Source organism: Erithacus rubecula (genome assembly GCF_903797595.1).
Source record: "Erithacus rubecula genome assembly, chromosome: 33".
In the NCBI taxonomy this organism is placed as follows: Eukaryota; Metazoa; Chordata; class Aves; order Passeriformes; family Muscicapidae; genus Erithacus; species Erithacus rubecula.
In genome coordinates, this window is record NC_136683.1 from 1,866,917 (window position 1) to 1,893,386 (window position 26,470).

General features: G+C 44.9%; 2 protein-coding genes across 3 annotated transcripts in view; one reads left to right on the plus strand and one right to left on the minus strand.

Annotated features, from left to right (window-relative positions):
* LOC306813756 (GON-4-like protein) overlaps positions 1-13,397 on the minus strand; it is a 26,929-nt gene extending 13,532 nt beyond the window's left edge. The window contains exons 1-17 of the mRNA XM_079329356.1: positions 13,360-13,397; positions 12,999-13,260; positions 11,900-12,061; positions 11,134-11,330; positions 10,115-10,189; positions 9,702-9,752; positions 9,158-9,208; positions 8,716-8,811; positions 8,387-8,491; positions 7,558-7,728; positions 6,085-6,277; positions 4,677-4,778; positions 4,235-4,275; positions 3,767-3,870; positions 2,229-2,427; positions 561-647; positions 39-210 (exon numbers count right to left, since the gene is read on the minus strand). Of these exons, the coding sequence (XP_079185482.1) occupies positions 39-210; positions 561-647; positions 2,229-2,427; positions 3,767-3,870; positions 4,235-4,275; positions 4,677-4,778; positions 6,085-6,277; positions 7,558-7,728; positions 8,387-8,491; positions 8,716-8,811; positions 9,158-9,208; positions 9,702-9,752; positions 10,115-10,189; positions 11,134-11,330; positions 11,900-12,061; positions 12,999-13,254 (2,062 nt within the window). The 5' untranslated portion in view covers positions 13,255-13,260; positions 13,360-13,397. The remainder of the gene's footprint in view (positions 1-38; positions 211-560; positions 648-2,228; positions 2,428-3,766; positions 3,871-4,234; positions 4,276-4,676; positions 4,779-6,084; positions 6,278-7,557; positions 7,729-8,386; positions 8,492-8,715; positions 8,812-9,157; positions 9,209-9,701; positions 9,753-10,114; positions 10,190-11,133; positions 11,331-11,899; positions 12,062-12,998; positions 13,261-13,359) is intronic.
* Positions 13,398-13,700: 303 nt separating this feature from the next.
* SYT11 (synaptotagmin 11) lies at positions 13,701-25,933 on the plus strand. 2 transcript variants are annotated; one of them, XM_079329534.1, is made up of 5 exons: positions 13,701-14,122; positions 18,652-19,466; positions 22,272-22,395; positions 24,934-25,370; positions 25,435-25,933. In XM_079329534.1, the coding sequence occupies exons 1-4, from the start codon at positions 14,089-14,091 to the stop codon at positions 25,242-25,244; spliced, it is 1,284 nt and encodes a 427-aa protein (XP_079185660.1). In that variant the 5' UTR covers positions 13,701-14,088; the 3' UTR covers positions 25,245-25,370; positions 25,435-25,933. The 2 variants fall into 2 exon arrangements, with proteins under 2 accessions (XP_079185660.1, XP_079185659.1); XM_079329533.1 differs by having other exon boundaries at positions 13,702-14,122; positions 22,272-22,392; positions 24,931-25,370.
* Positions 25,934-26,470: the final 537 nt, after the last annotated feature.

Below are 26,470 nucleotides of genomic sequence, written 5' to 3' on the forward strand. Positions count from 1 at the left end.
AATAACTCTCCCTGCCAATGCTTTCCCCACTCCCTCACCATTCTTCTTCACAGCTTTTCTAGGGCTGCAATCCACTGGAACCTGGGCATGGAAGTCCTCAATGAGCTGCAGGGCTCCCTGAAGGTTGCAGGGCTGGAACATGGTCTGAAATTTGGGGTTCAGGGGCACCCGGAGCAAACTGGAGCTGCGGGCAAAGCTCCCGAGCTCGTTCTGCAAAAAAAAACAGAAAAAAAAAAAAAAATTACTTCAAAGTTTTTCTTTGGGGCATTAAAAAGCCAGGGATAGAGGATTTACTGGATGAATTGGGGATTTAGCATCCCTGGAAGTGCCCAAGGCCAGGTTGGAGCACCCTGGGGTTGTAGAAGGTGATGCTTGAATTTTAATGTCCCTCCCACCCAAACCCTTCTGGCATTCCATAAGTATTATTATTATTTTTTAATCCCTTTCTTTTCCAGAACCTCAGTTCTCAGTTTAATAAGATCCACTAAATAAATTAATCTCTTTAAGAATGCCCAGCAATGGTTTGAATTCATGGATCTGTGATTTCAAGCATTCCTTACCAAAAACATCCGGGTGGTGCTGGCCTCTGAATTGAGAGCAGGGTTGAAACTTGCCAGGAGATGGATTTGAGTCAGAAGCTGAACATGCTTGAGGAATAAAATCAGACAAATTGTTTCTTTCAGTTGATCAGAAATTCAAGAAACTGGCAAGCACAAATATAAAAGCACAAGAAATATCTCCTGAGCACAGCAAAAATCTCTGCCTGCAAAAAAAATCTTGTAAGCAAGAGAAAATTGAGGAGAAACTTTAATAAACTGGCAGAAAGCTCATTACACAAATTTTGAACACATCATCTGTTGAAGACTTGAGGCAGTTTCCCAGTTTTTGTGCCAAAGTCACATCATAACTAACACAGAAAGGGGTTTTTTTCCCTACATAAATACAGAATTATTTCTTTAGCAGCAATGATTTCATCTCTCAGAACTGCCCATTTCTGAATTTACAGTTTTGTGTGGTGGAAGGAAAAAAAAATTAAAAGAATCCTAACTAGATCAAGAATAATATTCTTGATACAGAATACAGAATTTGGTGAAAGCAGAGTTTTGACAGATAGACCCAGCCAAGGCAATACCTCCCATGAGAAGAGATGCCAAAAACTGAGCTGCACTTCACTTCCAGCTGTTTTTCCATGTGATATCAGGTAAATATCCCCTAATAAAGCTCCAATTCACAGGGAGATTTTCCCAATAAATTCCTTGAAGGATGTCTTGGGTTGCAATGCAGGATGTGACCAGAAATGTGGATTCAGTCACCAGCTGTTAAACCAGCTGGGGCAGTGACCCTGATCTCCTGGCACATATTATCTGTTAATGGGGCAGCTTTAAACCAGCTGGGGCAATCATCTTTATCTTCCCACAGCCCATCCTCCCTCCAGGAGCTATCACCTGTTAATGGGCCATTGTTAAAAACTGGGTGTGGCAGCAATTCTTATCTCTGTGGGAGATATCTCCTGTTAATGGGCCATTGTTTAAAACTGGGTGTGGCAGTGATCTTTATCTCCTGGCACATATTATCTGCTAATGGGCCAGCTTTCAACCAGCTGGGGCAATCATCTTTATCTTTCCACAGCCCATCCTCCCTCCAGGAGATATCTCCTGTTCATGGCCAGTGAGTCCCAGTGCATGACTGATAAAATTCCATCATCCCACTGGGAGATGCTCCAGCCAGGGGAGGAGCCAAGCCTTTCCTACCCAGAGAAAAACTGAGATTTTGGACACCACTGGATTCCAGAGGAAAAACAGACCTTTCCACATCATCCCTGGACCTTCAGAGGAAACTGCACCTTCTCCAGCTGAACCACATCTGCCACTGCAGGAGGATGCAGCCACCATTGAATGGGACTGCTGCCAACACCCTGACTGACTGATGGGTGTCAGCTTGGATTCTGACTCTGGCAGTGTTTTGGGATTATTCTTTGTAATATTGTATTTCTATTTTAATTTTCCTAGTAAACAACTGTTATTCCTTATTCCCATCTCTTTGCCTGAGAGCCCCTTCATTTCAAAATGACATTAATTTGGAGGGAGGAGGTTTACATTCTCCATTTCAAAGAGAAGCTTCTGCCTTTATTGGCAGACACCTGTCCCCAAAACAAGGACAAGGAAGCAAAGCCCTGCTGTGCCTTGTCCTCCCCTGTCCCTCCTCAGATCAGACATCTCCAGCATCACCTGCTGCATTTGCTGCTGGAGCCTCTTCCTTTGTGCACTGTCCAGAACAAGATTCTGCAGGGGTTTCTCATTTGGGGGTTTGGATTTTTCACTCTCTTGGGTTGCTTTCATTGAGGATTTTTTCATCCTCAGCTGCTCCAGTTGTTCCTTCACTGTCCGGTGCTGCTTGTTCAGCAAATTGGCCAGAGGCTCCTCAAATCTGTAACAAATTGGATGAATAAATGTATGATTTATTAATTATTAATGTTTCCTTACAGCATTTTACTCTGTTTGCACAGTTCAGGGATGGTCATTCCTGTACTACTCAACAATAACTCCAGCTTGAAAAAAATCTGAGTTATTTACACAGAAAAGTCTTTTAGTGCACCCCAGCACTAAAGGTCACCTGAGGTCAGTTACAGACTTATTCCATGATGCTCCTAATGCAAGATCATAAAAATATAAAACCATAAAAACAACAACAAATCTAGGAAATAGATATTTCTGCCTTTAAGAATTCTGTATCCAGAGGAGAAACAACTGGGAGGAGAAAATGGGAAAGAGAGAGAAAAGGGGAGAGAAAGAAAAAGAGAAAATAAAGAGAAATTAATAAAACCACCCATTCTCAAAGGCAAAAACAAGTAAGAGAGCACAGAGCTGCCTGGATTTCAGTTTGTAGCTGGTTTCAGAGCTGCTGCTCTCCCTCTGGCACTGCTCAGCCCAGAGAGAGCAGCCAGGAACTCCAGCCTTCACTTTAGCTCCTTTCCCAAACAGACACAGCTTAATCTTGAGCTGCTCTGCCCCATAAACAAGGAGACCCCACTCATCCTGCAGCTCCTTTTTTTGTAGCTGCTGAAATCCATGGAATTATTACCTGGAGAGAAATCACAGAATCATGGAATGCTTTGGGCTGCAGGGAAATGCAAAATCATCTCATTCCACATCTCCCACTGTCCCAGGATGCTCCAAGCTCCAAAAAATGATAATCCAACATCCAAACTTCACAGACACCTCATTCCTAATCTCAGCTATCTCAGGCAATCATTTTCTTTACCCAAGGCCAACACACAACCAAGCTGTTTAATGAAAAGGTGCCACATTTAAAACAGCTCCTCCAGCATCTCCTGCCATCACAATAAAGTCAGGGCAGCAAGGCAATAAAAAAGGAAAGAAAATTATAATTTCTGCAATGATGTTGGACAGTGGAAGTCTTCCAGGGCTGGAATGGGATGAGTTTTAAGTTCCCTTCCAACCCAAACCATTCCAGGATTCTCTGTAGAGCATAGAGGCTGAAGAACAGAATTCCTTTCTGCACACTCACACATCTCTGTTTTCAGCACCAACCCCAGTGCAGCCACTCCTGCTTTTTCTGCCACTTTCTTCATTGTTTTTAATTCTCAATAAAGTCAATGGTGGCAAAATGGATCCATTTAATTGTCCAATCCCATGAAGAAAAATAACTCAGAGCTTCCAGAACAGCCTGAGCTGCCAAGACCATCTCTCTCTTTGAGAGAGGTTTTTCCTCAGAGGAGATCAGGACCACAAACAAATGTTCCTACCTGAGAGCCTGGGGGGTGTTAAAATTTGGCCTAGACTCTGCAACAACATCTTCATCTTCTGGCCCCTCATCTTCCATGTTGGAGAATCCCATCTCATCCTGGAACTGGCAGCAAACATGGAGCAAATCAGGAGGAGAAAGCTCAAGGAATAAATTAACCTTTGGCTAATTAAGCTCATGATGATCCTCTCAGCAGAGATCTTGACTTGAGGAAATCCCTGCAGACCTTCACTTCAGGAAATTTATGAATTCCTTCACTTCAGGAAATTTATGAATTCCTTCACACCAGGAAATTCCTCAAGACCTTCACACCAGGAAATCCCTGGACATTCCTTCCTCAGGCTAAAAAGGACCCAGTTTTTGCAGAGCCCTTGGTACTGAGTGGTTTTTTCAGATCCACCCCCTCAGATCCCTCCCATGTCACACTGACAGCTCTGTTCTTCAGTGCCACACTCAGTTTATCACTTACTGTCTCAAACAGCTCCTCCATCAGCTCATTCACTTCCTTTTCTGCAAGTAAAATTAAAAAGAATTATGAAAATTCCTTTTCCAAGAAGCACTCAGCAATGCTGTCATAATATCAACTCAATTATGGAATTTCTCTCACAAAGAGAAATCCTCTTCTTGCAAACAGAGGACCAAAAAAAGAAAGGCCCCTGATAATTCCTTTTTTAATGCTGAGCCCAAAAAAATCTTGAGCTGAGATTGTCTGGATTCTAAAATATCACATTAAAACTCATTTCCATGATGAAATTTAAATTCATGGTAATCTGCAAGAAGACCTAAAGCAAGTGTGGCTTGTTGGAAAGATGGGAAGTGATGTGTTTATAAAACTAAGCTGCTACCCTGCAGAAATTCCTTACAACAAAAATCTTTTCCCAGAAAGGAGGGGGAATTGCTGGGGAACTCACTGGTGATTCTCACAGCACGGTCATTCCTGAAATCTTCTGTGTCTGGTTCATCCAGATCTTCCAGGAAATTGTACTCAGGGTCATCATCATCATCAGCTTCATCTACAAACAAGCAGGTTTGGAACTGTCATTACCCTGTCCCAGTCCAAGCAGCTGCCAGGAGCAGAAACTCTTTGTTCACTGCCTGACCTGTCACAAAGAAGGCTGGAATTACTGCTGGAAATGAATTTTATTTATGGAAGCAAAATCAAACCCATCCTCCTTTCACTGAGCTGTTAGGACCCTGACCTACAATCATTCCCATTCTGATTCTCTGGAATCAGAGTTTCAGCTAAATTTAGAAAGAGTCAAGTGGTGTAATTTCAGTTTCTGTTTTATATTCAGTTTGAACAACTGTAAGAAAACAGTAAATACTGGAAAAAAATTTAAAAAAAAGGAAGCTGGGCACCACAGCTTATTCCTGTTTTTTCTCAAAAAGACAAGAACTGTCCCTACCCAAAAAAACTGTGCCCCAAACATAGAATACAACACACTGGCATTCAGGTGGATCAGTGGTGAGCACCAGGGGTTAAACTCACTTCCCTTTGTGGTTGCCAGGTCCTGTGTGTTGGTGAGTAAATATTTACAAGTGAAACACCTGAAGTTTAAAAACTCTCACAAAGGGGAAGATGAGGAAAGCTGATTGCAAGGGATTAAAAAATTAATGGTTGTATAAATAAAAACCAAAGCTTCAGGCTTTCAATATCCAAGGAGCCAAGCCTTTCCTACCTAGATAAAAACAGATTTGGAACACCAAAGCAGCCTTTTTTATACTGGTTTCCAGAGAGAATCACTACTTCAACAAAACCACTTCATCTGAACTGCTACCATCACCCTGACTAGCAGGATGTTGTATTCTGACTCTGTCAGTGCTTTTTCTTTTTGCATGTATTTTATTTTTTTTTCCCTATTAAATTATATTTCTGACATAAAGTTCTCTCACTGGTTTTGCTTTCAACCACACAATCCTCCATCTGCACATCTGCCAGGTACCTTCATTCTCCACATCATTGTTCATGAGTTTCTCACTGGTTTTGCCTTCAAACCAATCACCCAACCCTTCACCTGCACATCTGCCAGGTACCTTCATTCTCCATGTCATAATTCATGAGCTTCTCACTGGTTTTACCTTCAAACCATCCCAACCACCCAACCCTTCACCTGCACATCTGCAAGGCACCTTCATTCTCATCATTGTTCATCAGCTTCTCACTGGTTTTACCTTTAAACCATCCCAACCACCCAACCCTCCACCTGCACATCTGCCAAGTACCTTCATTCTCCACATCATTGTTCATGAGCTTCTCACTGGTTTTACCTTCAAACCATCCCAACCACCCAACCCTTCACCTGAACATCTGCCAAGTACCTTCATTCTCCACATCATCATTCATGAGCCCCCCCAGCCACCTCTTCCACTCCTCGTCGTCGGCCGTGTTGGGGTCGTACATGTCGGGGGTGATGTCGGGCGCGCGCAGCTCGGCCTCCAGCTGCCCCAGGGGAACATCCTTCAGGGGCCTCTTGGAACGAGTCCTGAAGGCAATCAGGCTGTCCTCCAGGGGCTGTAGGGTGTATAAAATCCTCCTGAGATTTTTAACTCAACCCCTAAAAATATTCTTGTTGCAGAGAATTGTTTGTTTGCCTAAGATGAGATTGCGCTGCTCTCCTCGTCTAGCTGCTGTTCTTTATAAAATAAAATTTTAGGATTCTTTAGAAATGATGCTTTGGGTTTTAGCTTTTATATTTTTCAAAATCTCTGCTGCTACTCTGGAACATCATGTTAGCTCTTCCACCTGGGTGGAGCATCTCTCAGTGGGATGATGTAATTTTATCAGTCAGTTGGACACAATGGCCCATTAACAGGAGATATCTCCTAGAGGAAGGATACATCCTGAATCTCTCTTCACTATTCAGAGAATTAAGGACAACTGGTACCCAAAAAAGCAAAAACAGCAAAGGAAATGGGGCAACCAAGGGGTTGAGACTTCATAGCCTGGGGCTGTGGTTGGATAAATGACCCCAAGATGAACCAAAACTGATAAAAATGTAAAAACTCGTGACCAGGATCCATCCTGGATTTGATTTGGGTGTAGCCCTGGCTGGGCTCTTGCACTGCCCAAAGTGAATCCTTTCAATAAATATTGATTTTATTCCTTTAGCTCTGTCTGGTCTCTGTTCCAGCTCAGCCTTTCCAGATAACATATATACATATAAAAATATATTAGTACAATATTTGATTCTTTCACTTATTTTTTATTCTGACATTAATCTGGAGCAGCAGCCCAGCACTTGCCCAGGAAACCAGAGCAGTAAAACTTCTCCCAGGATTAAAATGGGACACTGGCTCTCTTGAGAACCAAATTCCTCAGCTGTTAACACTAAAAATTGTGCCTGTAGAACATAACTAAGCCAACAGGATAATTTTCAAAAGGAAAACTATTTTCAGGAGTTATGCAAATGTTATAGAATTATATTTAACAGCTGAAACAACAGCAGTGAGAGTCATGAGCATAAACAGTGTCATCACAAAAAACTAAAAATATGTATCACTAACAATATTTTTATCAGCTGCCTCTAAATGCCCTGCACACTATGGAGATTCAATTTCACAGAATCAAAGAGCCATGGAATGGTTTGGATGGGAAAGGACCTTAAAGATGGTGTTGTTAGAACACCCTGCCACAGGCACCTTCCACCAGCCCAGGCTGCTCAGAGCTCCATTCATTATCTGAAGTCACAGGAGGAGAACAATGCACTAAAAGGAGGAGCAGAGAACACCAGAAAAACCCCACAAAATCTCCTCCTCTCTAACAGATTTTAACCAGCAAACCCAGCAGGGTACCTGGTAGGAGTCCATGCAGACAGGGCTTGAGGCCAGCTCTTCATCCACTGCATGCAGCTTCTCCATGAAGGTGCTGTCCTTTGTTTGCTTGGGTTTGGGAGGTGGTGGGGGTCCCATGGGAACCACTTCAGCACTAATGTGTCTAACAACAGGAGTAGTGACCTTCTCCATCTAATTAAAAAGGTCTTTGTGTTAAAAGGTTTTATTCAGGAGTTTCCAAGGACAGAGTAAATCTCTTTTTCTGCTTGATCAGAAATGGGAGAAATGCTTCACAAAAGGACATAGATTTTTTTTTTTCTATTACACTCACTTTGGTTTTCAGAAAGTATGAGAAGTAAAAGCATGAAAGTAAAAGAAATATGAAGATTTCTGGAAAGGAGACATTTGGAAGACTTGAGAATCAGTTTCAACATCACCAGAGCTGCTAAACCTGAACACCAATTACTGTGGCAGAATCCTCCCAGAAACAAACTCTTAGTGAGCAGAATGTGGAAATATCAGTATAATATTGGTGGTTTTAATCCCAGTGTCAGTTCCCAGGGGCTTTCTGATTCTTGTTTGATGATCCTTGGCCTGCAGTCACACAAACACCTTTATGCTTTTCCCAAACTCACTTTCTGCTCCTAAGCCAAACCATTCCCCTGTACTCCTCAGAAATGATAAGAAAAAGGAACTGACAACTGTTTCCATTCCCAGAGCTTTATCTTAAGACTCAGCCCTTCCTGCAAAGAACCCTAAAGCCACCTGGCAGCTGTGATGTCCCCACAGCTTTAGGAATTTATTTTTTTTTTTTGGGTTGCATTCATAAATTAGGAGCAGTGAGCTTTACCTCACAGAGTGTCCCTCCCTCCTCATCAGAGGAGCGTCTTGTCCTGGATCTCTTGGCCCCACGAGGAGAAGAAGCTGTGCTCTCCACATCACTCTCCAGCAAGCTCTGCAGGGCAGGAGAGGCAGAACACCCTCAAACCATCAGGCCACAATCAATAACTGCTCCAAAGAACAGTTTCAGAGACTCTCTTCCAGCCAAATTAATAGTAGAGCATCGAAAAAAATGATGATGACTCCCACATGTCCATGTGTTAAAATAAAGAGGGTTCTCCTGCCTCAGGCACACAGCTCTGTGCTGAACACACAAACCTTTGCACAAGCTGCATTTACCTCTTCTGCAGTCTCATCCTCATCTTCATCATCAGGCTGGTATTCTTCATCAGAGGAATCATCTTCCTCCAGGGGAATGTCCACAAACTGAGGTGGCTGCACACAAGAGAAAGAGGGTGACCACTGTTAAAAGGAGGAGGAAGAGCTGCACTCTAAGGGTGCACACTCAGAGCAAATATTTCAAACTGAGGAAACACCCTGGAGCTCAGAAAGGAAATCCTGAAGAAACCAAAGAAATAAATTACTAAAAGATTATCAAAGAAAAGCAAGTGTTTGGAGAAGGTGCAAGAACAGGCACAAATTATTTACTATTTTTATGATGGAAGTGCATGAGCAGACACCAGCATAAATTTTGGAGTCTGCTCCAGCCCTCCAAGAAAGATCTCTGCTCTGCAGGAAGCCTCCAGTATGGTCTCCTCTTTCCCAGCAATAATTCACTTACCTTCATCTCATTTGCCTTCTTAATTGGTGAAATATTCCATGTTGGAATCACCTAGGGACAGCAAAAACATTTGGGCTGTGTCACACAGGCAGGGGAAACCTCATCAATCTAAGGAGCACCTGGGTTTGTGACCTTGAACTCCACAGTGGCCAAGCAAGAATAGAGCTCAAACAGAGTCTTCAAATCTCCCATGGGATCCTCAGGAAGAGATTTCAGAATTATGGAAACTGGGAGCTCACTGCTCTTCCCAACCCTCATCTGTCTCTGTGCTTCTCTGCTCACATGAATCTTTTTTTTTTTTTAACACTGTGTTAACTGATTCTTTTCATTGCAAGGATCAAACCACACTTAAACTGGATTCTCAGGGTTGTGCCTACTCCCTGGGCAGTGCCTGAAGCCTCTGGAGAAAGAATATTTTCCTGATCTCCAGCCTAAACCTGCCCTGGCAGAGCTCCAGCCATTCCCTGGGTGCTGTCACTGTCACAAAGAGCAGAAATTGGAGCTGCCCCTTGAGCAAGGATAGGAAATGCAGGTATTTACTCACCCCTCCTTTCTCCACTACTTCCTTCAGTTTGGAACGAGTCATTTTGGGTTCCTGAGAGTTGAAAACAAGAAACAGCAACAAATTCAGTCCTTTCCTTAATGACAGACTTTTCCCCAGCAGCTCTTCTACTATGAAGTTTGTCTCCTTTTTAAAATTTATTATCTTTAAATTAATTACTTTTCAGACATCACCACAGTGACCTCAAAAATAACTCCTCATATTTCTGTTTGATAATTTAAACTCAGACACTACTCACTTCATCCAGGTGGCAAATCTGATAATGAAACCTAATTATCAGAACAAGAAAATTGCTTATTTGTTCTACCTCTTCTCCTTACATCCCATCAAGGCAGAGTGGGGAAATGTGCATTTAGAACAACTGATAAAACAAACTGAGCAAGTTTTTTACTTACAAACAAAGGAATGTCTTCTGTCTCACTGATGGCTGCTTTCATCATGGCCACCACGTGTTCATTTGTGATCACTTCCTAAAGAAGCAGACAAAAAAAGCAGGATGGATATTAAAGAGAAATATAACAAGTGTTAGAATAAACTAACTAGAAATAGGATGGGGGAATACTCAGTGTACAATAGGCTTTAGCAAAAATGATTGTTCAGAGATCAGGCAGTAAAACTGAAAGCAGCACAGCAGTGATTAAAACATTTGAACTCTCTGTGAATGCTCCCCAAAATAAATTCCCAGCAGAGAGAAAGAGGCACCAAGAGTCCCTGTCTTAGGTTGCAATGCAGGATGTGCACAGAAGTTTGTATTCTACCAGAATCTGTTAAACCAGGTGGGGCAGAAATCTGTGGAGATATCCTCTATTAGTGGGCCAGCTGTTAAAAACCAGCTGGGGCAATCATCTTTATCTTTTTACAACCCATCCTCCCTTCAGGAGATATCTCCTGTTAATGGGCCATTGATAAAATTCCATCATCCCACTGGGAGATGCTCCAGCCAGGGGAGGAGCCAAACATTTCCTACCCAGATAAAAACTGACATTTTGGACACCACTGAATTCCAGAGGAAAGCCAGACCTTTCCACATCATCCCTGGACCTTCAGAGGAAAACTGCACCTTCTCCAGCTGAACCACATCTGCCACTGCAGGAGGATGCAGCCACCATTGAATGGCACTGCTGCCAACACCCTGACTGACTGATGGGTGTCAGCTTGGATTCTGACTGACACTATTTTGGGATTGTTCTTTGGAATACTGTATTTCTATTTTAATTTTCCTAGTAAAGAACTGTTATTCCTAATTCCTATCTCTTTGCCCGAGAGCCCCTTCATTTCAAAATTATAATAATTTAATAATAAAATTATAATAATTTAATAATAAAATAATTCTCCATTTCAAAGATAGGTTCCTGCCTTTCTCAGCAGACACCTGTCCTTCAAACCAGGACACTCCCCAGCCCCCCAAGCTCACGTGCAGGATGTTCCTGACATTGACCACAGTCAGGTTGTGCTGTTTGGCTCCATCCTCCAGTGTCCTATCCAGGGACTCATCCAGTTTGATGTCACAGGACAAGGAGCTTTCTTCTTCTGGGCTCTTCCCTTCTCTTTTCCTTTTGCTTGCCTTCCTCCTCCTCTTCCTCCTCTCCACATCCTCTCCATCCTGCTCCTCTGAAAAATCAACAGAAATGGAATGTAAAACCTTGGCTGCTTCACGTGCAGCACGTTGTTTATTTGAAAATAAACAGCTGCTGAAACAGCAAAACTTCCATCAGACCACCCAAACAGAAATGAGAACCAGAAAGTCTTGGAATGATGGAGTCAAGCTCTGCAGGAGATGTAGTTGCCACCTCTTCCAGAATGATTTTTATAAAATGGCCTCAGCAGCCTTTTTACACCTTTAACAACGTTGCAAAACTCCAGGTATCCCACAGCAAGAACAGATTATGGTTTCTAGGACTTTAAAAGCATTTTCCTGCTTTGCTGACTCACAGAAAGAAAAGAATCAGGGCAGTGATTTTTAGGAGTCAAAAATTGCAGAGATCAACTCCAGCAAGTTCCATTGGGACACCTGTAGTTTATTGAGACACTGAATCCTGGAGTACAAAATGAAAACCTTAAAAAAAACCCTGCACATCTTCACAATTCCAGAGTTTGCTGTATCACTCATAATATTTATCCAAGTAGAATAAACATCCCCAAATACAAATTTTCCCCCTCACTCTGCTGGAACCACTCACCAGCTCTGCTGTTCTTTGGTGGCTTCATCATGGTGGGATTTTTGGCAGTCACCTGCAGGGAGTTTCTCCCTGGAGACTCTGGCACTGCACCAGGGGTTTCATTGGGATAAGGATCCCTCTGAGAACTCACTTCAACCTCTGTGTACAGCTTGGGGATTTTCCCTGAAATTAGAACATCCAGCTGTAGGCAGATACATCACAAGGACACACAGAGCAAAGAAAACACACCAGGAGTGGCTACAAACCCTTCCCTCTCCTGTGCTGGGACATCCCAGTCACAGGAAAAATGCTGCAACACAAAACTGAAATCTTGATTAAACTTTACTCTTTAAGCACTCACAAGCTCCAAAAGTAAAGGTGGAAATCTCTGGAGAAAGCATAGAATAATATCTTTAAAAGTCTTTAAAATATTTTGCTACTGCATTCCAACAAACATTGAACATATTTAGGAGAAATAGAATTCCACAGCCTAGAAAACAACTGGGAACTGTCCCATTCCACCTCCTTCCTCTAGACAAACTTGAGTGCAAAAACAATTTGCTGTTTGTGGTTTCATTGCCAGGTTTTCAAGTATCAACAGCTTAAACTTCTAGTTCTGCAAATATTTCACTTTTCTTTTTGCTATGGGTGTTTTAGCCACAAGGATTTTTGTTAATTTGGGGTTTTTTATATATATATGTTGCTGTAACACAATTTTTAAATTAATTTCTCCTATTTTTGGCAGACAATGTTTATTTAACAGCAATTACAAATGGTTCCAGCTTCCTCAGCCTTTGCTGGTGACAGAGATGCTCCAATCCCCTCATCTCTGCCCTCACAAGGGGTAAAAAACAAGGCTAGATTTTTTTCTGATAAAGAATAGAATATTTTTGGGTGGGAATAGACCTTAAACCCCATCCAGCGCCACCCCTGTCACAGCAGGGACACTGCCACTGTCACAGACTATTCCAACTGAGCCTAGATGAGCAAACATCGGGAACAACCTCATTTACATTCTAATCTATAACACTTCCCAGGAAGGAAAACAAAACACAACAAAACAAAACTAAAATAAACGCCACAAAATCCTAGTGCCCAAAGCCGCCGCCCCTCCCGGTACCTTCCACCGCCGGGCTGCCGGGGCCTGCGGGGAGCTCCTGTCCGGGGCTCGGCGCCGCTCTCCCGGTCGTTTTCCTCCCTCCTTTCGGTGAGGCTTCCCCCGCTCCTTTCCCCGAGGGCCTGGAGGAGCCGCCGCCATCGGCAGCGCCGCTCACGGCGGATCCTCCGGGCAGCTCCGCGTCCTCCCCGCGCTCCCTCGGGCTCGGCGGCGCCGCTCGGCGCTTCTTGCAGGGCAGCATCTTCAGAGCCAGCGCCATGGCGGCGGCGGGGCCGGTGAGGGGTCGGTGAGGGGTGTGAGGGCGGCGCGGGGCCGGTGCGGGGTGTGAGGGCGGTAGCGGGGCCGGTGCGGGGTGTGAGGGCAGCGCGGGGTGTGAGGGTGGCGCGGGGCCGGTGCGGGGTGTGAGGGCGGCGGCGGGGCCGGTGCGGGGTGTGAGGGGTCGGTGTGGGGTGTGAGGGCGGCGCGGGGCCGGTGCGGGGTGTGAGGGCGGCGGCGGGGCCGGTGCGGGGTCGGTGCGGGGTGTGAGGGCGGCGCGGGGCCGGTGCGGGGTCTGAGGGCAGCGCGGGGCCGGTGCGGGGTCTGAGGGCAGCGCGGGCCCCGCTCGGGCCGCCCGCTCCCGGTCCCGCTCCCCGCGCAGGAAGCGGAAGCGCCCGGTGCTCGCTCTGCGCATGCGCGGTCGCTGCCGGTTCCCGGAGGGGCTCCGGTGAGGCGGGGCCGTGAGGGGGGGCACCGAGCGCTGGCACCGCCATCTTCGCCGAGCCCTCACACTCTCATAGATACGCACACACAAACCCCGACAGCGCCGCGCCCGGTGTGTCCCCGGTGCCCCCCCGGTGTGTCCCCGTGAGGCTGAGCCACCCGCGCTCCCGGTGCCGTCGCGTCCCGGTGGGAGCGCGGCTAAAACACAGCGGGCACACGCCCCGCGGCTCCGTGCCCGGAGCAGCCCCGACAGTTGCCGAGTCACCGCCGGGCGGGGCCGCCGCGGGCGGGGCGGGGCCGGGCGGGGCGAGCGCCGCAGCGGGACCAGTCGGCAGCTCCTGCATCCCGGCCGCCAGAGCATCCTCCGCACCGGGCCCCGCACCCCCGCGGGGCCATGGCCGAGATCACCAGTGTCCACCCCGGCTTCGGTGAGTGCGCTTGGGCCGCTGCGGCCGTGAGGCCACGCTGGGACCGGGCCGTGCGCGGCGCTTTTCGCCCGTTCTCGGCGTTGCGGGGCCTCCGCACCCGCCGACCCCTCAGCATCCCGCGGCCCCTCAGCCCACTCCGGCCGGCCGATGCCGCTCCGTTCCGCTCCGTTCCGCTGCTGGGGCGGTGCCATCGCTCTGCCGGGGCAGCGGGCCCGGTGCCGGCTCCGGCTGGCGGAGCGGGCCCGGTGCAGGTGCAGCTCGGGCCGATGACGTGATGTCTGTGCCGGGCCGCGCCGCGCCCCGGCCTTTGTTCGCTCTCCCCCGGGGCGGCTGCGGCACCGGCACCGGAGCTACAAGGCGGGGCCTGCCCGGGGGTTACCGGGGGATGCTCGGGGAGCGGCGGGGAGGGGGAACCGGGCCGGGTGGAGCCGGGAGCGCTGCGGGGGCGGTGGGGAAGATCCAAACCACCGTGCGGGCACGGCCTCGGGCCGAGCATCGCTCGGGGGTGGGATGGGTTTGGGTGATCAGGTTTGGGAGGTTTTGGGTGCTCGGATTTGGGATATTCTCATTGCTCAGGTTTCAGATGATTTGGGGTGTTTGGGTCTGGGATATTTTGGAGTACTCAGGTTTGGGATGAGTTTGGTTGCTCAGATTTGGGATGTTTTGGGTGCTGGGATTTGGGATGTTTTGGATGCTCAGATTTGGGATGGTTTTGGGTGCTGGGGTTTGGGATGGTTTTGGGTGCTCTGGTTTGGGATGGTTTTGGGTGTTCAGATTTGGGATGGTTTTGGGTGCTTGGGTTTGGGATGTTTTGGATGATCAGATTTGGGATGGTTTTGGGTGATGGGGTTTGGGATGTTTTGGATGCTCAGGTTTGGGATGTTGTGGATACTCAGGTTTGGGATGGGTTTGGCTGCTGGGATTTAGGATGGTTTTGGGTGCTCAGGTTTGGGATGAGTTTGGTTGCTCAGGTTTGGGATGGTTTTGGGTGCTTGGGTTTGGGATATTTTGGAGTACTCAGGTTTGGGATGAGTTTGGTTGCTCAGATTTGGGAGGTTTTGGGTGCTGGGGTTTGGGATGTTTTGGATGCTCAGATTTGGGATGGTTTTGGGTGCTGGGGTTTGGGATGGTTTTGGGTGCTCTGGTTTGGGATGGTTTTGGGTGCTCTGGTTTGGGATGAGTGCTCGGATTTGAGATGATTTGGGGTGCTTGGGTCTGGGCTATTTTGGAGTACTCGGGTTTGGGATGAGTTTGGTTGCTCAGGTTTGGGATGGCTTTGGGTACTCAGGTTTGGGATGAGTTTAGGTGCATGAATTTGGGAGGTTTTGGGATGTTTTTTGGGTGCTTAGATTTGGAATGGGTTTGGGTGCTCAGATTTGGGATGCTTTTGGGTGCTCAGATTTGGGATGGGTTTGGATGCTCAGATTTGGGATGGGTTTGGGTGCTCAAATTTGGGATGTTTCTGGGTGTTCAGGTTTAGGATGATTTTGGGGTGCTCACATTTGGGATGGGTTTGGGTGCTCAGATTTGGGATATTTTTGGGTTCCTCCAGCACTGAGCACCCAAAGCACTGCCCCTGCCTATCCTGCACCTCCCACTGCCCTTCCCCTCCCACCCTCCCTGTGCTGCTTTTCCTCCAAACCCCAAATTCTCAGGAATATTCCTCCACCCAACACCATTTATCTCATTCAAATCTGACCCACTTCCCTCTTACCTTGTGTTTCCTGAGAACCACATGCTGTCACCATTTAATATTAGCCACCATTGGGCTATCCTAAGCAAATATCAGGTTTTAAAGGAGGTTTTCAGTGATTTTTGATTTTATTTCAGTCAAGTTGCAGCATATCACATCAGAACAAAGACTGCTTCCACAAAGTTTGGATAAAAAAGCAAATTTCTGCTGTGTTGGAGAGAGGTTTCAGGCTGTGCTGCCATTTCAGGTGGACATTGGGTGTGGGGAGTGCTATGAAAGCTGCAAAAGCTTCTCTAAAATTTGCTTTAGGCAGCTTTAGATCTTATATTTCTCAGCTGTAGGGAATTATGGAGACAGGACTAATAGATGAAATGATTACATAAATAAGGAGCTCTTTACCACAGAACATCATGGGAGCCAAATATGAGACCTGAAATAATATTTAGAGTTGGAATAATCAGAGTTACAATAATTCAGTGAGGGAAAAAATTTATTTGGTGCTTTCTGGTATCACTGTTGGGTGCTGCTTCTGAAATTATCCCATCAGAGTGCAGGAAATAAAGGTACAAGAGCTGATCCTGTGAGGACACAATATAAACAAAACAGACACCAAAAAATAAGAGTAAGAATAAGAATGAGAATGAAGTTTCAGCATTTTTCTTACTCATCCACCAAAGCTTTTTAAGCTGAGCTGTCTCCAAATGAGCTGTTAAAGACCATTTGCCTCATATCAAAGAAGGAACATTAAATAACAAACTGAAATTGGGTTTTTTGGGGGTGGTTTTTTATCAATATTGTGAATTCTTGCTTTAGTTAATTCAACCCCAGGCTCTGCAGTGAGACCTGGGACAAGTTTCTCTGTGGAATCACCACAGCCAGAGATTCCAGCTGCAGGTCAGAAAGGCTCCTGGCTAACTAAAAGTGGTTTTTCCTGTTTTGGGAGCAGGGAAATTAATCTTCCTTGAGTCTCTCAGGTGCTCAGTTTACAGCCTGTTATCCTCAGTAAATGGTGATGTGGGAAGGACAGAGAAAACCCAAACTCATGGTGCTGTCTGTAGCTCCAAGGGAGAGCTTGAAGATTATTTCCTCCTGTTTGTGGCACAGAATGAAAAGAAAAATGAGACAAGTTTACCTTTTTTTAACCAGCTGTCTCATTTGGGTCCTCCCCTTTTCAGACAGAACAACCCCAGCTCTTTTTGCATCTCCTTCTCTTCTCCATCCTCCCCCCACCCCAGGCTTTCAGTCCTCCCAAAATTGCTGGAGGATTTCAGTGCAGTGTCCTGGGGAACTCAGCACCACTGGTTTTTATTCTGTGCCTTGGTAAAACTTCTCCAAAGTCATCCATTAGCAAATAAACAGATAAAAATGAAAAGGGTGTTTTGGTTTTGGTTGTTTGTTTTTAATTCTGCTTTGCCATTACTGATTAACACAGTTGGCATAAAATCTAGAAAATATCAGATAATCCCTAAATCTAATCCCAGGATTTTCTGTCTGTTGGTTTGGATTTCCATGGGAGATTTCATGTTTACCCTTGGACTCAGCCACAACCATTTCAGGGCAAAAAAAAAAATTAAAAAAAAAAATTTAATAAAGGATATCTCAGATCCAGCATTATGGCCACATTTGTTACTCCCTCCCTGTTGTGAAAATAGAATTGTGTAACGTTCCTGAACAGGGCATTAAAAAAAATCAAAGAAAATGCTTCCTGCACATCAAGAGCCTGTGTTCCTATGGAGATGCTGCTGATGCAGGAGCTGGCTTTGGCAAGATAAGGCAATCAACAGTTTGAGATCCATAGCTCATGGAACACAGGTCAGGCATGCCTTAGGAGTGGGAGAAATAAATTTAGAAGTAGAAAAGATGTCTGGGGAAGCTGTGCAAGGCAGAGACCAGAGTGAAGAGCAGATCTGCAGCCAGGTGTGCTGGTTCCTGTCTTGGTTTGGAGGACAGGTGTCTGCCAATAAAGGCAGGAGCTTTTCGTTGAAATGGAGAATGTAAATCCCCCTCCTCTAAATTATTATTATAATTATGAAATTAAGGGGCTACCAGGCAAAGATAGGGGAATTAGGAATAACAATTATTTACCAGGAAAATTCAAATAGAAATACAGAATTACAAAGAACAATCCCAAGCACTGCCAGAGTCAGAATCCAAGCTGACACCCATCAGTCAGTCAGGGTGTTGGCAGCAGTGCCATTCAATGGTGGCTGCATCCTCCTGCAGTGGCAGATGTGGTTCAGCTGGAGAAGGTGCAGTTTCCTCTTAAGGTGCAGGGATGATGTGGAAAGGTGTGGTTTTCCTCTGGAATCCAGTGGTGTCCAAAATCTCAGTTTTTATCTGGGTAGGAAAGGCTTGGCTCCTCCCCTGGCTGGAGCATCTCCCAGTGGGATGATGGAATTTTATCAGTCATGCACTGGGACTCAATGGCCATGAACAGGAGATATCTCCTGGAGGGAGGATGGGCTGTGGGAAAGATAAAGATGATTGCCCCAGCTGGTTTAAAGCTGGCCCATTAGCAGATAATATGTGCCAGGAGATAAAGATCAGTGCCACACCCAGTTTTAAACAATGGCCCATTAACAGGAGATATCTCCCACAGGGATAAAATTGCTGCCACACCCAGTTTTTTAACAATGGTCCATTAACAGGTGATAGCTCCTGGATGAAGGGTGGGTCATGGGAAAGATAAAGATGATTGTCCCAGCTGGTTTAAAGCTGGCCCATTAGCAGATAATATGTGCCAGGAGATCAGGGTCACTACTCCAGCTGATTTAACAGATTTTGACAGAATCCACATCAACCCAACACAACTCCTCACTGCCTTGTCTCCCCACAGATGTGTCTCCCGTGGTGGCAGGACTCATTGGAGCCACTGTCCTGGTGGTTTCTGTCTCAGTCACAGTCTTTGTGTGGACATGCTGTCACCAGCAAGCAGAAAAGAAGCACAAAACCCCCCCGTACAAATTCATTCACATGTTGAAAGGCATCAGCATCTACCCGGAGACCTTGAGCAACAAGAAAAAAATCAACCGGATCCGGAGAGACAAGAACGGCACGGCCAGGGAGGGGGGCAGGGGGAACCTGCTGCTGGATGCTGCTGAAGCTGGGCTAGGGGGCCCCGAAAAACCTCTGGATGGACCCCCCCAAGTGGAGCAGCTCCCCATCAAAGCAGATTATGGAGATGAACTGAGCCCAGATCAAAGCCTGACTCCAGGAGGGAGTAAAACCTCCTCTCCTTCTTCTCCGGGTGACGACATCATGCTGGGCGACCTGACTTTCTCCGTGGACTACAACTTCCCCAAAAAGGCTCTGGTGGTCACCATCCAGGAAGCCCACGGGCTCCCCGTGATGGACGAGCACAGCCAGAGCTCTGACCCTTACATCAAGATGACAATCCTACCCGACAAGAGGCACCGAGTCAAGACCCGCGTGCTCCGCAAAACCCTGGAGCCGGTTTTCGACGAGACCTTCACGTTTTACGGCATCCCCTACAGCCAACTGCAGGACCTGGTGCTGCATTTCCTGGTGCTCAGCTTCGACCGCTTCTCCCGCGACGATGTCATCGGCGAGGTGATGGTGCCCCTGGCGGGGGTGGATCCCAGCACCGGCAAAGTCCAGCTCACCAGGGAGATCCTCAAAAGGAACATCCAAGTGAGTGCCTTGCATCTGTGCTTCACTTTTGATCCTGTGTGGTTTAACAGGAATAATCCACATCACACCAGCCTGGTTTTCCCCAGATGTATTTTTTTGGTGTGGTTTAACAGGAATAATCCACATCCAATCAGCCTGGTTTTCCCCAGATGCATTTTTTTTTGTGTGGTTTAACAGGAATAATCCACATCCCTTCAGCCTGGTTTTCCCCAGATGCATTTTTTTGGTGTGGTTTAACAGGAATAATCCACATCCCATCAGCCTGGTTTTCCCCAGATGCATTTTTTTTTGTGTGGTTTAACAGGAATAATCCACATCCAATCAGTCTGGTTTTCCCCAGATGCATTTTTTGTGGTGTGGTTTAACAGGAATAATGCACATCCCATCAGCCTGGTTTTCCCCAGATGCTTTTTTTTTTGGTGTGGTTTAACAGGAATAATGCACATCCCATCAGCCTGGTTTTCCCCAGATGCTTTTTTTTTGGTGTGGTTTAACAGGAATAATCCACATCCAATCAGCCTGGTTTTCCCCAGATTCTTTTTTTTTTTTTTTTTTTTTTTTTTTTGTGTGTGGTTTAACAAGCAGATCCTCAGCTTGGTTTTCCCCAGATGCATTTTTTTTTGTGTGGTTTAACAGGAATAATCCACATCCCATCAGCCTGGTTTTCCCCAGATTCTTTTTTTTTTTTTTTTTTTTTTTGTGTGTGTGGTTTAACAAGCAGATCCTCGGCTTGGTTTACCCCAGATACATTTTTGGTGTGGTTTAACAGGAATAATGCAGCTCCCATCAGCCTGGCTTTCCCCAAATGTGTTTTTTTTTGAACAAACAGGAGTAATGCACATCCCATCAACCTGGCTTTCCCCAAATGCAATTTTTTTTTTTTTTACAAGCAGGAGTAATGCAGATCCTCAGCCTGGTTTTCCCCAGATGCTTTTTTTTTTTTGTGTGTGTGGTTTAACAGGAATAATCCACATCCCATCAGCCTGGTTTTCCCCAGATTTTTTTTTTTTTTTTTTTTGGTGTGTGGTTTTAGTTGAGCACTTCTCTGCTCTGTGTTGATGGCAAGTGGATAAAGTTTTGGTTGGTGCCAAGAAAAAGGCAAATTCCCACCTCACTTTAGACCCCTCTACTGGAATTATTTACAGCTGAATGCAAAATGTGTAAAATGTGGCAGCAGAGCCTGACTGGATTCTCATTATCCTGAGTTGGATTGGGAATAAAATTCAAAAATCTAAAATTTGGGTGAAATGAATCCCAAATTCACTGAAATGAAATGAATCCACTCCTAGTGCCTGGTGTTAAAAACAAAAGAGATATTTGTGTGCTCAAGAGGAGGAACTTCAGATTTTAATCTTCTTGCTCAGGTGATTTTTGGATCTCCCAAGTTGAAAGGAAAAAAGACATTTTTGCTCCCTCAGTGCTGCAACATTTTGGAAATCATTGCTGGGCTCTATCAAATCTCCTGTGCTAGAATGGCATCATTTAACTTAAAATGTTTCTAGTTTATGGGGGTTTTTTTGGTGTTTTTATTGTTTTTTTAAATATTATTTATAGGAGATTCTATGAGCCAGCAAAATGAGAGTTCTGGTAATTCTTCAGTTCTAGGGGTGCTTTACTTTATGATAAAGCAGTAGCTGGTTTAGAATCTTTAATTTTTATTTTTTTTTCAGTGCATTGATTGGATCTCTTAGAAGTAATAGATTAAAAATAGATAATAGATTAAAATAATAGATTAAAAATATTTCTATTTAAATAATTTTAATCAATGATGCAGATTATTTAACACCTTAAGAGCAGAACAACCTTAAAACTCTTCATAACATCCTCACCCCAAAAAAAATCTCTTCTTGTATTCTTCTATTGTATTCTTCTGTATCCAAGGAGCCAAAATTCCAAACATTTCCCTTCCAGGAACTTGCTCTTGTTTTTGTTTTCCTCCTGAATTTTTTTGTACAAGCAATAAGTTCCCAGCAACTGGATTTCCATTATCCCTTTTCCAATACAGGATAATCATTCAGGGATTCCCTGCATTTAAAAAAACACCCAGAAACCAGTGAAAAAAAAAAAAAAAAAAAGGAACCACCCAAAGAAAATTAATATTTTCCACTCTGCATTTTTCTTGCTAAACTGAGAGAGGAGCACTGACAGAAAAACTTTGATTTTCCATATTTTTATGTCTGTTTCTAGGGTTTATCCTATAGAATCATAATAATTCTGATTTTCAGAATCTCCAAGGTTTATTCTATTGAATTTGTGAGTGACACCACACTTTCACCTTGACAATCAAATCAACTCCATCTCAATTAGTGCCAGCCCAGTGGAAGTTCACACACACCATCTGCAACCCCCAACTAATTATCTTAATGATATGTTAATGCAGTGTTACTTTTTTAAAGGATGCACAGCAGCTTTAACTGCTTTTTTTAATTTTTTTTTATTTTTTTGGTGTGGTTTAACAAGCAGGAGTAATACAGATTTTCTACCATCAGCCTGATTTTCCTCAGATGCATCTGAGAGATCTGACCTAAAACTTTCTCTGCTTTTATTTTCTTTTTTATCTCCATCCTGCAACTTTGCAGGCTGAACTGATAGTGAGAGTATCAACTAAAAAAAATGGGATTTCAGCTCCTAAAAAAACACATTTTCCCCTCCCCCAAAAAAAATCAAACTTCCAGGTATGTGAGCACAGGGTAATTACCTTTCTACAGAACAACTTGTGCCTTATTTTCTCATTCTTTGGGCATTTAGAAAGGAAATTCTGAGCACCTCCTGTCCTAATAATTTCTTTGTGTTTTACTTTGCCAGAAATGCATCAGCAGAGGAGAACTGCAGGTGTCCCTGTCCTACCAACCTGTGGCACAGAGGATGACTGTGGTGGTGCTGAAGGCCAGGCACTTGCCAAAGATGGACATCACTGGCCTCTCAGGTAGAAGCTATTTTCTCCAGCTCTGAATGGGTGGGGAAAAATAAGAAATCCCAAAGTTCAATTGCAGGGATTTTTTTTTATTTTTTTTCTTATGCTGTTCTCAATTTTTTTGTCTGGAGTGTTCTATCACTCACCTGTGGTTGTGTAGAAGAACCTAAATATTTTCTGCTGGGATTTCTGGGAGAGGTTTGTGAAGTCTGTGCTGGATCCACGACAACCTGGATGTGCCATGGGTGTGGGGAAAACTGGGAAAACTGGCTGAACACAAGCCCAGATGTGCCCAGATGTGCCCAGATGTGCCCAGATGTGCCCAGGTGGCACAATGGCACCTGCCTGGACCAGCCCCAGTATCAGGGCACTGCTGAGGGGGTCTCAAATCTCAAAAAAACCTGGGATCAGTTTTGGGTTCCTCATTTTAAGAAAGACCTGGAGGGGCTGGAAAATTCCTGAGGGAGCTGGAAAAGGGCTGGAAAATTCCTGAGGGAAATGGGGAAAGGGCTGGAAAATTCCTGATGGAAATAGGAAAAGGGCTGGAAAATTCCTGAGGGAAATGGGAAAAGGATGGAAAATTCCTGATGGAAATAGGAAAAGGGCTGGAGAATTCCTGAGGGAAATGGGAAAAGGGCTGGAGAATTCCTGAGGGAAATGGGGAAGGGGCTGGAAAATTCCTGAGGGAAATGGGAAAAGGGCTGGAAAATTCCTGTTGGAAATGGGGAAGGGGCTGGAAAATTCCTGAGGGAAATGGGAAAAGGGCTGGAAAATTCCTGAGGGAAATGGGGAAGGGGCTGGAAAATTCCTGAGGGAAATGGGGAAGGGGCTGGAAAATTCCTGAGGGAAATGGGGAAGGGGCTGAAAAATTCCTGAGGGAAATGGGAAAAGGGCTGGAAAATTCCTGAGGGAAATGGGAAAAGGGCTGGAGAATTCCTGAGGGAAATGGGGAAGGGGCTGGAAAATTCCTGAGGGAAATGGTGAAAGGCTGGAAAATTCCTGAGGGAAATGGGAAAAGGGCTGGAAAATTCCTGAGGGAAATGGGAAAAGGCTGGAAAATTCCTGAGGGAAATGGAAAAGTGCTGGAAAATTCCTGATGGAAATGGGAAAAGGGCTGGAGAATTCCTGAGGGAAATGGGGAAGGGGCTGGAAAATTCCTGATGGAAATGGGAAAAGGGCTGGAAAATTCCTGATGGAAATGGGAAAAGGGCTGGAGAATTCCTGAGGGAAATGGGAAAAGGATGGAAAATTCCTGATGGAAATGGGAAAAGGGCTGGAGAATTCCTGAGGGAAATGGGAAAAGGGCTGGAAAATTCCTGATGGAAATAGGAAAAGGGCTGGAGAATTCCTGAAGGAAATGGGAAAAGGGCTGGAAAATTCCTGATGGAAATAGGAAAAGGGCTGGAGAATTCCTGAGGGAAATGGGAAAAGGATGGAAAATTCCTGATGGAAATAGGAAAAGGGCTGGAGAATTCCTGATGGAAATGGGGAAGGGGCTCAGCCTGGAGAAAAGGAGGTTCAGGGGGAATTTCTGGTTCTGCACAATTCCCTGACAGGAGGGGACAGGATTTAGGATTTGCTCCCAAAAACAAGGACAGGAGGAGAAGAAGAGATTTAGATTGGAAATGCAGATTAGGTTTAATTATTATAGGCTCTACATTTTACTCTTTCTTTAAGAAAAAAACAAAAACAAAAAAAAGCTGTGCATGTGTAATCTCCAACCACAGGATAAAATTTTCAGTGATGTTCTACCTGCAGAATCTTGTGACTAACACTGTTTATTTATATGATCTTTGTATTATGCATAAACCCATTTTAACTGGGTTAAAAAAAAAAGCAAAAAGGTGAAAAAGAGGCAGTGCCAACTGGGCAAGACCCTTCCATCTTCAAAACTTGTGTGGAATGAAAAAAAAAAAATAAATCCATAAGGATTGGGGTGAGGCACAGAAAGATTTGGGGTGACAACTGGGACAGGGATTATTTATGAGGGGAGGATGAAGGAGAAAATTCCAAAAAGGAGATTTAATTTGGATATTGGAAGGAACTGGAAAGTGGGTGAGAGTGCTCCCAAATTTTGGCAGTGCCCAAAATTGGGGTGCTGAGTGTGGGGTACAGAAAAATTTGGGGTGACAACAAGGACAGGGATTTGTTTATAAGGAGAGGATGAGGAATAAAGTGCCAGAGAGGAGATTTAATTTGGATTTTGAGAAGGAATTGGAAAGTGGGTGAGGGTGCTGCTGAATCTTGGCAGTGCCCAAAATTGGGGTGCTGAGTGTGGGGCACAGAAAGATTTGGGGTGACAACAAGGACAGGGATTGTTTTTAAGAAGATGAAGGAGAATGGCTTCAAAATTGCCAGAGAGAAGATTTAATTTGGATATTGGAAGGTGGGTGGAGGGTTCCCCTGCATCCTGACAGTGCCCACGGTTGGACCCACCTGGGTTAGTGAACGGGATGAGATTTTTCAACCCCTCCCAACCCAAACCAGTTCATCCCAGTAACCTCCCACCCCTCTTTGGGCTGTATCACTGGCTGCTCCTCTCCCCTCCAGCAGATCCCTACGTCAAAGTGAACGTTTACTACGGCCGCAAACGCATCGCGAAGAAGAAAACCCACGTCAAGAAATGCACTTTGAACCCCATCTTCAACGAATCCTTCAGCTACGACATCCCCGCCCATTTGCTGCCCGATATCAGCATCGAATTCCTGGTGATCGATTTCGATCGCACCACCAAGAACGAGGTGGTGGGAAGGCTGATCCTGGGCGCTCACAGCGGCAGCGCCGCCGGCGCCGAGCACTGGCGCCAGGTTTGCGACAGTCCCAGCAAAGGCGTGGCCAAATGGCACAGCCTCAGTGAGTATTAAGCTACTAAACCTAAAAAAAAAAAAACCTTTTAGGACAGATTTCCAGCTGTAGGATTTAAAAAGAGTATTTTTTTGAGTTGAGGAGCAGCAGCTGCTCGGTTCTCTCTTTAGTGATGTGAGGGGTTTGTTTTTTTGTTTTTTTGTTTTTTTTTTTTTGCAGGGTACTAAAAGCTTAAAATAGCATTAAAAGATGGGGAAAGAAATAATTTCAAGAGGAAAACAATTCTTAAGGAGCATTAAAACAAAAAAACAAAAAAAAAAAAAAAAAGAGAAAAAAAGGTACCACGAATATATATAACGGTGTAATCACGCTATTGCATGCCTACTACAAACTGAAATTAATTAGTATAACTGCCAATATCAAGTTGCAGGTTTTAATACAATTAATTATCTGTCACTATGGAAGTTGTGTTTGTGCCGAGCTGTCTTTGCTGGTATTCACCAAGACTGGCCTGTCTTCATTAGGCTTCTCCCAAATTTCTGGATTCTGCTGTTTAATCTCTAGTTTCTTGTTCGTTTTTTGCCTGCCCACTTCTGTTTCTGTGCTGGTTTGGGGAGTCCCAACCACATTTCCATGTAGAGCTGGGTTAGAATTCTGCACTGGCAAAAAAGGAAAATACAGGGAAAATGGCACTGGCCTCCAGAAAAGCAACAATTCTGTGTCAGGCATTTGAAATTCTTGTTGTTGGATGTTGTGACCTCACAGCTCCCCAAATACATCACAAGATTTAACTCTAAAATCCAAACCCCCAACCAACTGATCCCATTGCTTTTTGCCATGCAGATTGCAGGAATTAAGGAAATCCTGCTCAGTTTGATTTTTATTTAATCCTCTCTGTGCAAGCAAACCCAAACACTGATTGCTCAAGAAATTTGGAAAACATTAAATATTAAATTCCAGCTGGTTGATCATTTCCCTGAGATGGAGGCAGAGTTGGTGGTGCTCACACAACCCTGGAAAAAAAAAATGGGTTTGGGCACAGATAATGGTGATAACTGACAGTAAATCATTCATGGTAATCAGAGTTGGTGAATGGAGCAGAAATAATTATAGATAAAATTATTCCTGGGTTCTCCAGTGAAAATGCAGGAGCAGAATTTGGTTTGGAGGCTCCTGGATAAACTCCCAGGTTTTCAGAGTGCTCTGAGCCCTGTGGGATGCAAATAGGAATGCAAAGAACATTTTCATTTTTAAAAAAATTAAGATCATTTAACTACTTACAGCA

Excerpts from the sequence above, each read along its gene's own strand:
- SYT11 (XM_079329534.1), top strand. The coding sequence starts at position 14,089 with ATGGCCGAGATCACCAGTGTCCACCCCGGCTTCG. Across the intron at positions 14,123-18,651 it reads CAGTGTCCACCCCGGCTTCG|ATGTGTCTCCCGTGGTGGCA; the intron begins GTGAGTGCGCTT and ends GTCTCCCCACAG. Across the intron at positions 22,396-24,933 it reads CATCACTGGCCTCTCAGGTA|ATCCCTACGTCAAAGTGAAC; the intron begins GAAGCTATTTTC and ends CCCCTCCAGCAG.